Source organism: Somniosus microcephalus, chromosome 8, assembly GCF_052327205.1.
Source record: "Somniosus microcephalus isolate GS21.2 chromosome 8, FLI_Smic_1.0, whole genome shotgun sequence".
Lineage (NCBI taxonomy): Eukaryota > Metazoa > Chordata > Chondrichthyes > Squaliformes > Somniosidae > Somniosus > Somniosus microcephalus.
In genome coordinates this window covers 17,821,953-17,837,416 of record NC_140994.1, presented here as the reverse complement: position 1 = coordinate 17,837,416, position 15,464 = coordinate 17,821,953, and the positions used below count along the sequence as shown (strand labels likewise).

At 43.5% G+C, this 15,464-nt stretch overlaps 1 protein-coding gene across 1 annotated transcript in view; it reads right to left on the bottom strand.

The window, feature by feature from the left end:
- Nucleotides 1-15,464, bottom strand: part of slf2 (SMC5/6 complex localization factor 2) — a 100,713-nt gene that overhangs the window by 32,262 nt on the left and 52,987 nt on the right. Inside the window, 1 exon segment of the mRNA XM_085994306.1 lies at nucleotides 3,236-4,191. Within this exon segment, the coding sequence (XP_085850432.1) occupies nucleotides 3,236-4,191 (956 nt within the window).

Genomic DNA, 15,464 nt, shown 5'->3' with positions numbered 1-15,464 from the left:
CTTCCACCGCCCTTCAGACAGTGCATCCCAGATCATATAACCGGTTACTGGGAGCCGTGACTCTTCCAACTTGTGTCCAAATCTCACAAGCCCAGTATCCCCCAGGATCTTGGTGGTCGCAGTTAACACACTGTGAATTTTACCGGTTCCTGTGGTTAGCTGCAGGGTTTTAGCTGTTTCAACTTCAGCAGTGCCTTTGCACAGACTTAGGCATTAACCAGCACCTAAGCCCTCTAAACTTCAGCAATGGGATATGTCCCAATTGGGAAAAGAGGGGAATCAGAATTTCTACCCCTGCGTATTTCTCAGCAGCTTGGTATGGAAAATCAAAACACGATAATGGGTTTCTACATTTGAAACACCATACCGATTAAATAAAATCAGTCAGCATCCACACTCGGCATTCTAGCAGGGGTTGAGCAGCAGTCAGCAGCAGGAGCCCTGTTTATGTCTGCCTCCAGCTGAGACTTGCGTCACTCCTGCCGCAGCGGCTGGGATCAGGTAACTAAGTATAGGATCAAGCCTAGCTCAGTTTCTCACTTGGATAAACTCTGAAAACAAAGGCATATAAAGTAGCCAAATCTAGTGGGAGGATAGAAGATTGGGAAGCATTTAAAAGCCAGCAAAGAATAACTAAAAGATTAATTAAGAAAAGGAAGATAGATTATGAAAGTAAACTAGCAAAAAATATAAAAACAGATAGCAAGAGTTTCTACAGTTATATAAAAAGAAAACGGGTGGCTAAAGTGAATGTTGGTCCCTTAGAGGACCAGGAAATTAGTGGTGGGGAACATGATAGCAAAAACGCTGAACAAATATTTTGTATCAGTCTTTACAGTAGCGGACACTAAAAATATCCCAACACTGGACAAACAGGGGGCTATGGGGGGGGGGGGGGGGGGGGGGAGGAGCTAAACACAATTAAAATCACTAAGGAGATGGTACTCGGTAAGATAATGGGACTTAAGGCGGATAAATCCCCTGGACCTGATGGCTTACATCCTAGGGTCTTGAGAAGTGTAGCGGTAGGGATTGCGGATGCATTGGTGGTAATTTTCCAAAACTCCCTGGATTCAGGAAAGGTCTCAGCAGATTGGAAAACTGCTAATGTAACGCCCTTATTTAAAAAGGGAGGTAGACAAAAGGCTGGAAACTATAGACCAGTTAGCCTAACATCTGTGGTTGGTAAAATGTTGGAGTCCATTATTAAGGAAGCAGTAACAGGACATTTGGATAAGCATAATTTAATCGGACAGAGTCAGCATGGTTTTATGAAGGGGAAGTCATGTTTGACAAATTTGTTCGAATTCTTTGAGGACGTAATAAACATGGTGGATAAAGGAGAACCAGTGGATGTATTTGGACTTCCAAAAGGCATTTGACAAGGTTCCACACAAAAGATTACTGCACAAGATAAAAAAAATCACGGGATTGGGGGTAATATACTGGCATGGGCGGACGATTGGCTATCTAACAGAAAACAAACAGAGTTGGGATAAATGGTTCGTTCTCGGGCTGGCAATCAGTAACTAGTGGTGTTCTGCAGGGGTCAGTGCTGGGACCCCAACTCTTTACAATCTATATTAACAATTTGGAGGAAGGGACCAAGTGCAACATATCCAAGTTTGCCGACGATGCAAAGATGGGAGGGAAAGCAGTGAGTGAGGAAGACAAAAAACCTGCAAAAGGACATAGACAGGCTAAGTGAGTGGGCAGAAATTTGGCAGATGGAATATAATGTTGGAAAGTGTGAGGTTATGCACTATGGCAGAAAAAACCAAAGAGCAAGTTATTATCTAAATGGAGAGAAACTGCAAAGTGCTACAGTACAAAGGGATCTGGGGGTCCTGGTACATGAAACACAGAAGGTTAGTATGCAGGTACAGCAGGTGATCAGGAAGGCCAATGGAATCTTGGCTTTTATTGCAAGGGGGATGGAGTATAAAAGCAGGGAAGTCTTGCTTCAGTTATACAGGGTACTGGTGAGGCCACACTTGGAATACTGCGTACAGTTTTGGTTTCCATATTTAAGAAAAGATATACTTGCTCTCGAGGCAGTTCAGAGAAGGTTCACTCGGTTGATTCCAGAGATGAGGGGGTTGACTTATGAGGAAAGGTTGAGCCTCTACTCATTGGAATTCAGAAGAATGAGAGGCGATCTTATCGAAACATATAAGATTGTGAGGGGGCTTGATCGGGTGGATGCGGTGAGGATGTTTCCACTGATGGGTGAGACTAGAACTAGGGGGCATAATCTTAGAATAAGGAGCTGCCCTTTCAAAACTGAGATGAGGAGAAACTTCTTCACTCAGAGGGTGGTGAATCTTTGGAATTCTCTACCCCAGAGGGCTGTGGAGGCTCAGTCGTTGAGTATATTTAAGACAGAGATCGATAGATTTTTGGATATTAAGGGAATCAAGGGATATGGGGATAGTGCAAGAAAGGGGAGTTGAGGTAGATCAGCCATGATCTTACTGAATCTCATTGAATGGCGGATCAGGCTTGAGGGGCCAAATGGCCTACTCCTGCTCCTATTCCTTATGTTATGTTGTTGGATAGAGAATACTAGCACTATGCATTTTTGTCCACACTCAACTGGAGCCCAATTACCCCCGAGTTCAGTAACGTTGCAGATGCAACCTGTGCTCATCACTGCTGGACCTTTAAGTGCCTCAAAGATGCCCTCACAGCAGTAAATTTTCATTTATGTGGAAAAAGAATTATTTTTAAGCTGGCACAGTTGGGCCCAACGGATTCTGGGCTACATATTTCCTCGTTCCCCTCCATTCTACCCCTCTGTCCTCCTACCAGTACAGCAGCTTTAAGATTGGCCTGGCTTGGTTTTTCAATTGTCAGTCTAACCCATCTTTAAAATCTCACTGATGAGAACCAATACAAAAAGTAGCGTGCAGGAACATTAGGAACGTTAGACAGTATCCTAGTCAAGCGATCCTCTTGGATGAAGGATTACACAAACCCAAGGATGAACTGTTACAAATCTCATCACAAAGAACTACTCATGAAATAACGCTGGACGGCCAGCTGGTGGCGCTGTCCAAAGAGTATAAATACTCGGGCGTGGGCCCATCTTGCCCAGGGACATTTTGTAAGACAAGGAACTAGTGAAATACAACTAGACCTCCATGTTCTGAAACAAGTTGATTAAAGCCTGGCTTTATGCTCCAACCAAGTGTGTAGTGAGTTTTATTAAGTCATGAACTATTTACAAACTTACAGTCATCCATGTTGTCGGTGTGTTAGGGGCAGACAGCTGGAAGGAGATGCTGGATTTTTCTGGTGTGCCAGATACCGGTTTGTCGCGTAAAGTTAGGAGATCATCCAAAGCCATCAAGGTTTCGTCTTCTTCGTCACTATCTAGATTACAGCAGACGTCATCGTCACTGTCCACACCACTGTAACTGTCTCTCAGCTTCCTCTCAGGGCCTTTACAACTGTCCGATAACCGGACCGTGCTGGACCGTTCCAACTGCCTCTTCTCTTGAGAGGGCAATGAAGACCGACTGTCCTCGTCCGAAGGCAAAACAGTTAACGAACAGGATTCAAGTCTTTGTGTTCTTTTGCAGTCGAAAGGTACCAGAGAATGTCTACCCAAGAGACCTGATCGATTTTCTTTTGAAGAAATGGCACTGTCTAGGGCAGTCTTGGCCTTCTCCTCTGTAGGCAGCCTCGTGTATGAATTTGGAGGAGTGTGCCTGGATATTTCCTCATCTAACTCAAACGGCAAGCAATTACTAGAATCTGGAAATTCATCGGCCTCCAGCGCTGCGTCCTCATTTTCCAATACACCATTATTGTGATCTTTAAGTACCCCATTGCAATTGGTTTCAGTCACACCACTGCTATATTTATCAGTGATCCTGCTTTCACAACTTTTATGAAAAGTTGCATCTAAATGATGTGACAGGGCAGCTCGCTTCTTTTTCCTAATGTCCTCGCCTATTGAATCATGTTTCCTTTTCTCCTTTGAACAGGAGACAGACAAGACCGGTGGAAAGCTGCTTTTTATGGCACTTATTGATTTTTGCCGAGCGCAACACGGAGGGTAGGAATGGTGCCGCTGGACTGCCTCTTTGCCGCACATGTTCTCTACGGTAAGAGAACCGGAAGGCAGCGTTTTTGTTACCGAACGCTGCCGAACGGATTCCTTCTGTTTAGAAAGACTAGCACTCCCTAGAAGACAAAGAGAAGCAAAAATAAGACACTTGAGCAATCATGCAAGTAGAAACAAAGTTCAAAAATAGAGTAAACGAGACTCCCAAAACACAAGATTTAGAAGACACTGTTTGACATAAAGCAAAGTTTGTGTGGAGTGGAAACCATCCCTCTCCAACACCTCAATGATGTCCCATTATATCTACACTGCTACCCCTTCAAGATTTCAGTGAGTTTGCATAAACTTAACCTCCATTAGCAGGGACATGTAAAGACTCCAGGGGAAGCACAGATAATAGGATTTGTTGGTGTCGGGGGGAATGCAATAGAAAATTAAACAAGTAGTAATGTGAAGTCAAACAATAGATGGTGGGAGCAATAATTAAAAGTACAACAGGACTGAAGAACATGAGAGAAAACAAGTCAATAAATCAGAGTATTCAAGCTTTAAAAAAAAAGTAAACGGGAAACGTTTTGAATAATAGTGCCTTTAACGTCCCAGGGCCCTTCACAGGAGCGTTACCAAACAAAATTTGACACGAGCCACATAAGGAGATATTAGAACAGGTGACCAAAAGATTGGTCAGTGGTAAGTTTTAAAGAGCGCCTTAAAAGGAAGAGGGGTAGATGGGCGGAGAGATTTAAGGAGTTCATTCCAGAGCTTAGGGCCTTGGCAGCTGAAGGCACGGCCACCAATGGTGGAGCAATGAAAACCAGGGATGCGCAAGAGGCCAGAATTGGAGGCGCGCAGCGATCTCAGAGGGTTGCAGGAGGTTAGAGAGATAGGGAGGGGGTGAGGCCATGGAGGGAGCGGATAACAAGGATGAGAACTTTAAAAAATAAAAAAAAATTCGAGGCGTTGCAGGACCAGGAGCCAATGTAGGTCAGTGAGCACAGGGGTATCGGGTGAATGGGACAAACCGAGAATGGAGAAAAAGGAAACGGATCCGGGGCTAGCAGCACTTCACACATCAGCCAGCGATACCCATCACGAAGCTTTACCAAACGACAAAGTACGGCGCTTCAAGCATTCAAAAATCCACCAGATTAGTTTCCAAAGAGTCCAATTTATTAAAATCAGTTTAATCATGAAAGCAGATACCAAAAGCACTCATTCTGCTCCCATTGTTATAAATGGATTATCGGGAAAAAAAAAAAATCATACAATCTAGGCCTGTGATGAGCCACTCCAGAACTTGGTAGCAATACAGCAATTCTTTTAATTGGCCAATGACTACAGATAAAAACAGTCCCCACAGTTTTAAAAAACTAAAAGCAGAGGGTTTCGGCAATCACTCCCAATACGCGTTTGAAGTTTGTTACAACCCAACTGTCGTCTGAATAAAAGTTTCCGAGACCAGACGTTACGTTCCACAGGCACCAAGGGGAGCTCGTCGGCACATCCAACAGAAACAACTTGCGCCTTTAACATAGAACATCAAGGAATTGACCGGATTGATGGCAAACTGCTGACGGCCCGTTTTTTTCGAACCTCATTTCCCCTTTTTCTCCAGTTTACAGTTCAGGACTCCATTTTCCCACCCTCACCCAAACACATTTACGTTAACAGGACAAGTCTGAACTTGGCAAGAATCAAAAGGAAATGCAAACATCTGTCTGCTAAAGTTTAGCAGTCTGCTTCAGAACATGTTACACAGACAGGCAGATGCTTATCCTGTATTGCTTTGAGCTAGCTTCCCTTTTCAAAGTACAGACCCCTGTGAACCTGTCTCAGCTGGCGAACAGGATGCTCGATGTAGGCCAGTACAGGACGATAAACGACATTTGGAGCCGGGGGAGGGGGGGGGGGGGGGGGGGCGGGCGAGAGCTGAAAGATAAAGCATTGCACAGTGGACAGTTTCTCCAAGCCCACAGGGGCAACATGTTATTGCAAGGCAAACTGAACGGCAATTTCTTTTTCTATATTCCCTTGACATAGCTTATTACACTGAAAGATTACGCTTCCACCTTCTTCATACGTAAAAAACCTGAAGAGAGTACATTGGCAAAAAAAGCCATTACAGCTCAATTCTTACCACTTCAGTTTGCACTTGCACAGACTTCCAATTTCTGGTAACACGGAGAGCTATAGACGAGTGAAAAATCAAGATCTACTAATGTAGTAATATAATGGAGAGAGGTCTCCACCTAGCCTTGGAACACCCAGTTCTGTTTTTAACCCAGGCTTTTGTCAGTTTTTTTTTTAATTAAACGACGAAATGAAGCATTAACCACTATTGATAGGAATCAAATGGCTTCAAGCATCTAAGCTGGGATACTTTAACTAACTCTCTCTGGTTACTATTTATCCTCCTTTTACAGTCCCCAATAAATTAAGTCGTTCTGCATTATCGTTTCACTTTTGCTTTCCCCGTGCAATTTCTTTCACGAAGCTTTCATATCTTAACTTATCCGGTTTCACAGCCTATCCCTTTCTACCATATGACTTGCAGTGAGCGGGACTCCAGCCAAAGCCCTCGCCTCACATCTAAGACGCACTGTTTAATCGCCTGTACACATCAGATGCAATCTACACACTTGCACGACAAATGGTTAAATCATCCCCAAGCCTGCTCAGATTTAGTTTATCCATTGTTGGACAACATCTCAAAGCTGGAAAGGTACATTGATCAATCCAAATGTAATAACCTCGAACTTCAAGATCTCAATGAGAAATGATGTTACTATTTTTAGTTTACTATTACTAATCACTACTCTTTGCTGAGTTAAGTACTTAACCCTGTGTGTGCTGCACAAGATACCAGTGCTGGCATGGAAGTCACAATCCCAACATTCTGTAAATCTACGTAGAATGCATCATATCCAGCCTTCTCGACAAATGGAACAGTTAAGAAGGAGTTAAGAATCCTGCTCAAGTATTTCTTCCTCCGGAATCTGGAAAGATACTATTTTGAAGAGTGCAGTTGACGGGCAGGGAAGGATGAAGGATAAAGATACGACTTGCAACATGTACCCATTTACCTTTTGTATTATGGTGAACGCAAGAATTAGGAGCTGGAATAGGCCACATGGCCCCTCGAGCCCGCTCCGCCATTCAGTAAGATCATGGCCGATCTTCAAGCTCAACTCCACTTTCCCGCCCGATCTCAATGCCCCTCGATTCCCCTAGAGTCCAAAAATCTATATCTCAGCCTTGAATATACTCTGCAGAAAAATTTAGGAAAACTGAGAATTTTTATACTAAATTAGATACGGCCGTTCCGCTGCAGAACCCCTCATCCATGCCTTTGTTACCTCTAGACTTGACTATTCCAACACACTCCTGGCTGACCTCCCACATTCCACCCTACGTAAACTTGTCATCCCAAACTCGGCTGCCTGTGTCCTAACGCGCACCAAGACCCGTTCGCCCATCACCCCTGTGCTCGCTGACCTACATTGGCTCCCAGTTAAGCAACGCCTCGATTTCAAAATTCTCATCCTTGTTTTCAAATCCCTCCATGGCCTCGCCCCTCCCTATCTCTGTAACCTCCTCCAGCCCCACAACCCTCCGAGATATCTGCGCTCCTCAAATTCTGCCCTCTTGAGCATCCCTGATTATAAATCGCTAAACCACTGATGGCTGTGCCTTCTGTTGCCTGGGCCCTAAGCTCAGGAATTCCCTCCCTAAACCTATCTGTCTCACTACCTCTCTTTCCTCCTTTAAGACGCTCATTAAAACCTACCACTTTGACCAAGCTTTTGGTCACTTGCCCTAATTTCTCCTTATGTGGCTCAGTGTCAATTATTTTTTGTCTTATAAATACTCCTGTGAAGTGCGTTTTACTACGTTAAAGATGCTATATAAATACAAGTTATTGTTGTTCCTTCATTATCTCTGCCCAAAGTTCTACAGCTGTTGCTATATCACAGCTTAAATCTCTACTCAGCTGCACAATCACAAAATCACAAGCTGTGATTCTGTAGAAGTCTTCAAGAATTAACTTCTTACAGTCTGCAATCATTGCAGTAAGCCTGACTAACTCTAATGGAACAACTCGCTACCAATTAGGGACACTGTTAACTAACTTTTCCCATCCTGTGTAAATAGGCGTGTATAGGTCAGAAAATATTTCTAAAACGCTATGATAAATCTTCTTCACAGAAAGCCTAAAATCAGATGTCAATTATTTTCCTTAATTTCTATTCCAAATAACTTTCTCCAAAAATATAGTGGGATATATTCTTTGAAAGCCTACGTAGGTACGTTTAGAGCTAGCACTTCGGATTTTCTACTTGGCAAGGCTCCACTTCGGCACACCGCTTACTGCAGCATCTTTTCCTTGAATACACAGCTCCAGTGGCCAGTCTGAACAACAACAATTTATACCATGCCTTTAACATTCACAAAATAATTTGACACCAAGCCACATAAGGAGAAATTAGTTATGCTGCTGATGTGGTCGGAAGCTCATTTCAGGGTCAAATATGACACCAAGGTTGCAAACCGTGTGGTTCCGCCTCAGACAGGTGTTAGAGGAGAGGAATGGAGTCAGTGGCTAGGGAACGGAGTTTGTGGCAGGGACCGAAAACAATGGCTTCAGTCTTCCCAATATTCAATTGGAGAAAATGTCTGCTCATCCAGAACTGGATGTTGGACAAGCAGTCTGACAATTTAGAGACCGTGGAGGGGTCAAGAGAAGTGGTCGTGAGGTAGAGCTGGGTGTCGTCAGCACACATGTGGAAAGTGACCAAAAAAGGACTCACTTTGAAGCAGTTCCATGCCAAGCTTCTGGTGTACTTTACATACACCACTTTTTAACTTGAACAAGCAAGCCATGTAAGAGAGTCATTTATGTTCTTCCCAAGCACACGCTAATGTTTTTCTTTAGTTATGGTTCACTAAGACACAAAAGGCACTGAAGCCCAAATTCACTTGATTATTTCCATAGAACTCGGGTAGCGTACATTAGTGGCAGGCGGGTGGATATTTTCTTTAGAGAAATCCGAGACCAATGACGAGTGAAATCAGGAAGCACCTTTTCCACACACAATCTGGAACAAAAACAGAAAATGCTGGAAACACTCAGCAGGCCAGGCAGCATCCGTGGAGAGAAACAGAGTCAATGTTTCAGGTCTGGGACCCTTCGTCAGAACTGGAAAAAGTTGAGAGATGTAACAGATTTTAACCAGGTGCAGGGAAAGGTGGGGGAGGGGAGGAAAGAACAAAAGGGAAAGTCTGTGATAGGCTGGAAGTCAGGAGTGGTTAAATGGGGATGGCAGAATCATCAACCGCTGTCGCCTGAAAAAATAGGGGCAGAGGTAATGGTCTGAAATTGTTGAACTCGATTTTCGAAGTGGAAATCTGGAACTCGCTTCCCCCAAAAGGCGGTGGACGCTGGATCAATTGAAATTTTCAAGAACGAGATCAATGAATTTCTGTTGGCAAGGATATCAAGGAATATGGTACAAAAGTGGGTAAATGAAGTTGAGGTCCAGATCGGCCACGATCTAACTGAATGGCAGAATATGCTTGAGGGGCTGAATGGCCTACTCCTATGTTTCTTTGTCAAGTATTAAAGTAAAGTTTTAAGTTAAGGAATGAAATGTAAACCAGAAAGGTATCATTTCCAAAGATTTCCTCACACATCCTCTGCAATCTCATTCTTATGCACCAATGTATCTCCATTTCACCAGAGCCTCTCTCTGGAGCTGTTCATTGATTGAGGTTGTAGAACAATCCACAGTTATTTTAATAATTTTCAAGTCACGGATCCATTTGCTCAAATCACATTCATCTTTATCGTACGAGATAAATCCTCTGTTGCAAATTCGGGTCTGCCATAGACACACAGATGCTGCAGAACCCGAGAAGGTTAGCAGAAACCACGTTTTATGTGCCAGAGTTGACTCTCACTATATCTATTTATACAATAACATTAGAATCATACAAATTTACGTCACAGAAGGAGACCATTCAGCTCATCGTGTCTGCGCCAGCCGAAAAAGTGTTATCCAGCCAAATTCCACTTCCCAGCTCTTGGCCCATAGCTTTCAGCACTTCAGGTGCATATCCAAGTACTTTTTAAATGTGGTGAGGGTTTCTGCCTCTACCACCCTTTCAGGCAGTGAGTTCCAGACCCCCCACCACCCTCTGGATGAAAGAAGTTCTCCTCAACTCCCCTCTAATCCTTTTACCAATTACTTGAAATCTAAGCCCCCTGGTTATTGACCTCTTTGCTAGGGGGAATAAGTCCTTCCTATCCACTCTATCTAGGGCCCCTCATAATTTTATACACCTCAACGGAGTCTCCCCTCGGCCTCCTCTGATCCAACGAAAACAATCCCAGCCTATCCAATCTTTCCTCAGCTGAAATTCTCCGGCCCTAAAGCAAAGCATTAACCCAGGGGATGCATCAATGTGTTCACCTTGACATACATAAACTGGGAGATTTTCACGTGTACTTTAGCAAGACAAAGCAAGAAAACATTAAGCAGTTTTATTTCTCAGATAGGTGAATATACCGAGCAACAGTTATAATCGGCCTAACTTAAATCAACACAGCGTGTTTTGCATAATAATACAAAATAATGAATATGTTAACCTCCCCCGAATCAATGCGTTATGTTGTCTGACTTAAACAAAACAATCTATCCTCCTGCATCCTAACCGAGTCTGGGCGAAAGCAGCTTCCTGCTTAAAAAAAGACAGCGAGTGCCTCTGTCCCCATTTTATTCGCGTGTTCACAACCTTTTGAGCCCTGCTGATAGACTGGGACCAGGGACTTCCCAACATAATGGGTGTGAGGCGTTTAGCGATCACTAAGACCGGCTCACAAATTACTTATTGTTTTTGCTCTTTGGGAAAACTGGTCTAGTCCATTAGTATGTTAGACACCATACACCTGTGTGTGTTTTTTTTAAATAAAAAAGACTTCAGAATACTTTCTTCTTTAAAAACTCTAACCCTTTTCCAAATCCTTTCTGCAGAAAAATGGTCATAAGAACATAAGAAATAGGAGGAGTAGGCCAATCGGCCCCTCGAGCCCGCTCCACCATTCAATAAGATCATGGCTGATCTGATCCTAACCTCAAGTCTACTATCACTCTGCATCCACCCGAACCCATGCGATCTCCCAGGAGAGGCGAAAAACCAGATAAAAGACCCAATGGCCAATTTGGGGGGGAAAAATCTGGGAAATTCCTCTCCGACCCATCTAGGCGATCGAAATTCTTCCAGGAGATCACTCTGTCCCTATATTTTCTACAGCACTTACCTTCTGTAAAGGCGATCTCCACCCCAGCCAGGAACAGGAATAAAACCATCTCCTGAAATCTAACACAGAATTAGAACACAGTAGGAGCAGAACAAGGCTACACGGCCCCTGGGCCCACTCCACTACCCACAGGGCCATGACCATTCCGAACCTAGACTCATGTCCAATTTCCTGCCCGCTCCCCGTAACCCTTAATTCCCTTTACTTCTAGGAAACTATCTATTTCTGTTTTAATTTATTTAATGATGTAGCTTCCACAGCTTTCTGGGGCAGCAAATTCCACAAACCTACCACCCTCTGAGTGAAGAAGTTTCTCCTCATCTCAGTTTTGAAAGAGCAGCCCCTTATTTTAAGATTATGCCCCCTAGTTCTAGTTTCACCCTTCATTGGGAACATCCTCACCGCATCCACCCGATCAAGCCCCTTCACAATCTTATATGTTTCAATAAGATCGCCTCTCATTCTTCTGAACTCCAATGAGTAGAGTCCCAATCTACTCAACCTCTCCTCATATGTCCACCCCCTCATCCCTGGGATTAACCGAGTGAACCTTCTTTGTACTGACTCGAGAGCAAGTATGTCTTTTCTTAAGTATGGACACCAAAACTGTATGCAGTATTCCTGGTGCGGTCTCACCAATACCTTGTATAACTGCAGCAATACCTCCCTGTTTTTATATTCTATCCCCCTAGCAATAAAAGCCAACATTCCATTGGCCTTCTTGATCACCTGCTGCACCTGCATACTAACTTTTTGAGTTTCGTGCACCAGGACCCCCAGATCCCTTTGTACTACAGTACTTTCCAGTTTCTTGCCATTAAGATAATAACTTGCTCTATGATTTTTCCTGCCAAAGTGCATAACCTCACACTTTCCAGTATTGTATTCCATCTGCCAAATCTCTGCCCACTTACTTAGCCTGTCTATGTCCCTTTGCAGGTTTTTTATGTCCTCCTCACTCACTACTTTCCGTCCCATCTTTGTATCATCTGCAAACTTTGATATGTTACACTCGGTCCCCTCCTCCAAATCGTTAATATAGATTGTAAAGAGTTGGGGACCCAGCACTGACCCCTGCGGAACACCACTAGTTACTGGCTGCCAATCTGAGAACGAACCATTTATCCCAACTCTCTGCTTTCTTTTAGAGAGCCAATCCTTCACCCACGCCGGAATATTACCCCCAATCCCGTGATTTTTTATCTTGAGCAATAATCTTTTGTGTGGCACCTTGTCAAATGCCTTTTGGAAGTCTAAATACACTACGTCCACTGGTTCCCCTTTATCCACCCTGTACGTTACTTCCTCAAAAAACTCCAGCAAATTTGTCAAACATGACTTCCCCTTCATGAAACCATGCTGAGTTTGTCCTATTAAATTATGTTTATCCAAATGTCCCGTTACTGTCTCCTTAATAATGGACTCTAACATTTTCCCAACCACAGATGTTAGGCTAACCGGTCTATAGTTTCCAGCCTTCTGCCTACTACCCTTTTTAAATAAGGGTGTTACATTAGCAGTTTTCCAATCTGCCGGGACCTTTGCTGAGTCCAGGGAGTTTTGGAAAATTACCAAATCTTAAAATTTGACGTCAAGCTTCAGAAATTCTCCAGCCAACAAGAGTCTCTTCAGCGCAACAGTAGAGCTTGTATTTGTAGTTGGTCAAGTTCTTGTCTCCTTGAGCCAGAAACTTGAGACTGCACTGCATAAATCTTCCTGTAAAGAACCCCTTGCCTCAGAGGCTCTTGCAAATCTCAATTTTGCATTATTAGTGCCTAAAGGTTCAGTATTATCTGGATACTCGTCACTTTAAAAAAAGAGCAGCATGCCTTAATTGGAATTATAGCATTTTAAAACCGAGCTCTACCACTACCCAATTATTTTCAATACAAACAGTAACAACTTGTGTTTACATATCACCTTTAATGTAGTAAAACGACCCAAGGTGCTTCACAGAAGCGATTACCAAACAAAATGACACCGACCCACAATCAGGATAGGTGACCAAAAGCTTAGTTGAAGAGTTAGGTTTTAAGGAGCATCTTATAAGGAGGAAAGAGGCGCGGAGAGGCTTAGGGAGGGAATTCCAGCACTCAGGGCCTAGGCAGCTGAAGGCATGACCGCCAATGGTGGAGTGATTAAAATCAGGGATGCACAAGAGGCCAGAATTGGTGAAGCGCAGAAATCTCGGAGGGTTATAGGTCTGAAGGAGGTTGCAGAGGTAGAATGGCACGAGGCCATGGAGGGATTTGAAAACTAAAGATGAGAATGTTAAAATCGAAGCACTGCTGGACCGAGAGCCAATGTAGGTCAGTGAGCACAGAGGTGATGGGTGAATGTGACTTGGTGCGAGTTACGATACAGGCTGCAGAATTTTGGATGAGCACAAGTTTATGGAGGGTGAAAGATGGGAGGTTAGCCAGGAGAGCGTTGGGATAGTCATGTCTCGAGGTAACAAAGACATGGATGAGAGTTTCAGCAGCAGGCGAGCCGAGGCAGGGGCAGAAACACACAAGGCCTCGGATTAGCATCTTGCTTCTGGGTACTGTGAGCAAAATACAGCTGTGTTCCTGCCCCACAGGCATATACCAAACAGCACTAATATTCTACTGAAATTAAGTGATGAGAAGGAGCATATTCACTTGCTCCTGCAAGATTTGTGAATTATGGATCTTTGTCAGGAAACAAAGCAATGTACGTCAAGAAATTCAGGCTTATTAAAAAAACAAAGTGAAGGGCAAAGGCCCAAAGTGCAGAACACCATCAAGTTTGAACAGAGTAAGAGAAATGAGGAAATCAGGAAGTGGCGACCAGATGACGCTATCCTCGAGTATCGCGGCTTTCAGGTCCTGGCAAACAATGAGTAGGATTGGGCTAAAGAATCAGGCTTTATGGAGTGGTCAAGTGGAAACTACATGGTTGCAACAAGTAAACAGAACTGCTTAGCAGTAGTTTTATCAATGGAGATGTGTGAACTCTATTTAAGGTTAGAGGAGATATGGGACTAAGAATGTTGATAGAGGACGACTACCAGCAAAATCAATGATAAGGGTAGTAGCTGCTGGTTAGAGCGGAGATGAGAAACTGTCTTCAATTTTAAAGAACTGATTAGGGCCAGCCAGTCATAGATCATTAAACCTTTTTAATTTCCCCAAAACTACAAGTGCCACATTGAAAATAACCTAAGAGTGTTTCGAGGAGGTAAATTTCAACAGTTTAGGGTGTTCCAACAAGACAATTTGAGAGTCACGAAGCTAACAAAATTCAAAGCAAATTTCACGTCAGATGCTATGGTAGTTTGCAGTGCCAGCATCATAGACTGAAATATGAAACTTGCTCAAAAGCAAATCTGTGCCATCTCACTGAAGCGTCGGATTTAAGCAAAGTCACACTGCTCGACTAGAAACTACTAAACTATTCGCTTGGTTATTGAAATTTTGGGGGGAGAAAACATGTTAAAAATTCCTAATGAGTTATGAAGTGTCACTTACAAATAACTTTCAAGATACAAAGGCTGCAAGCATTAATAAATAAGACCCATTATTGGAAATCCTGTGTATCTTTCCCCCCCCCCCCCCCCCGGCCGGCTCTGAATGCACCTTTATTATTCTGAGTCAGAGAGACCTGGGAGGTTTCAAGGTTGATCAGTATTTGGCGAGCTGATCTGTGTCAGGAAAGCAATGGGAGTATAATTGGCCTGGTCTCTCTGGGGTTAAGAGAAGGGAAATGAAAAGTATAGCCAGGGTTACCCCTTCTGATCACGATGTGCTGCTCCCTGCTTGAAAGCATACTCCTGTGAATGCAAGGGAAAGTCAAGATTGGGCTCGGCTGTAAAGCCCCGCCAAGATCCAATAGTTAGCAGATACATGGAGTCCTGGCCTACATAAAGAATGGCAATGTGGGTAAGCTGCCATATGCAGCTACCCCAGCAGGAATCAGAACCGCGAGGAAAAAAATCCTGTACACAATACTTTGTAAGTCACGCACTTGTTTTACCGTTTCAATAAACTCGAAGATTTTTTTATTGATACGGGATAAGTGTCCTAAAAATATTTGTAATACATTATAAACATA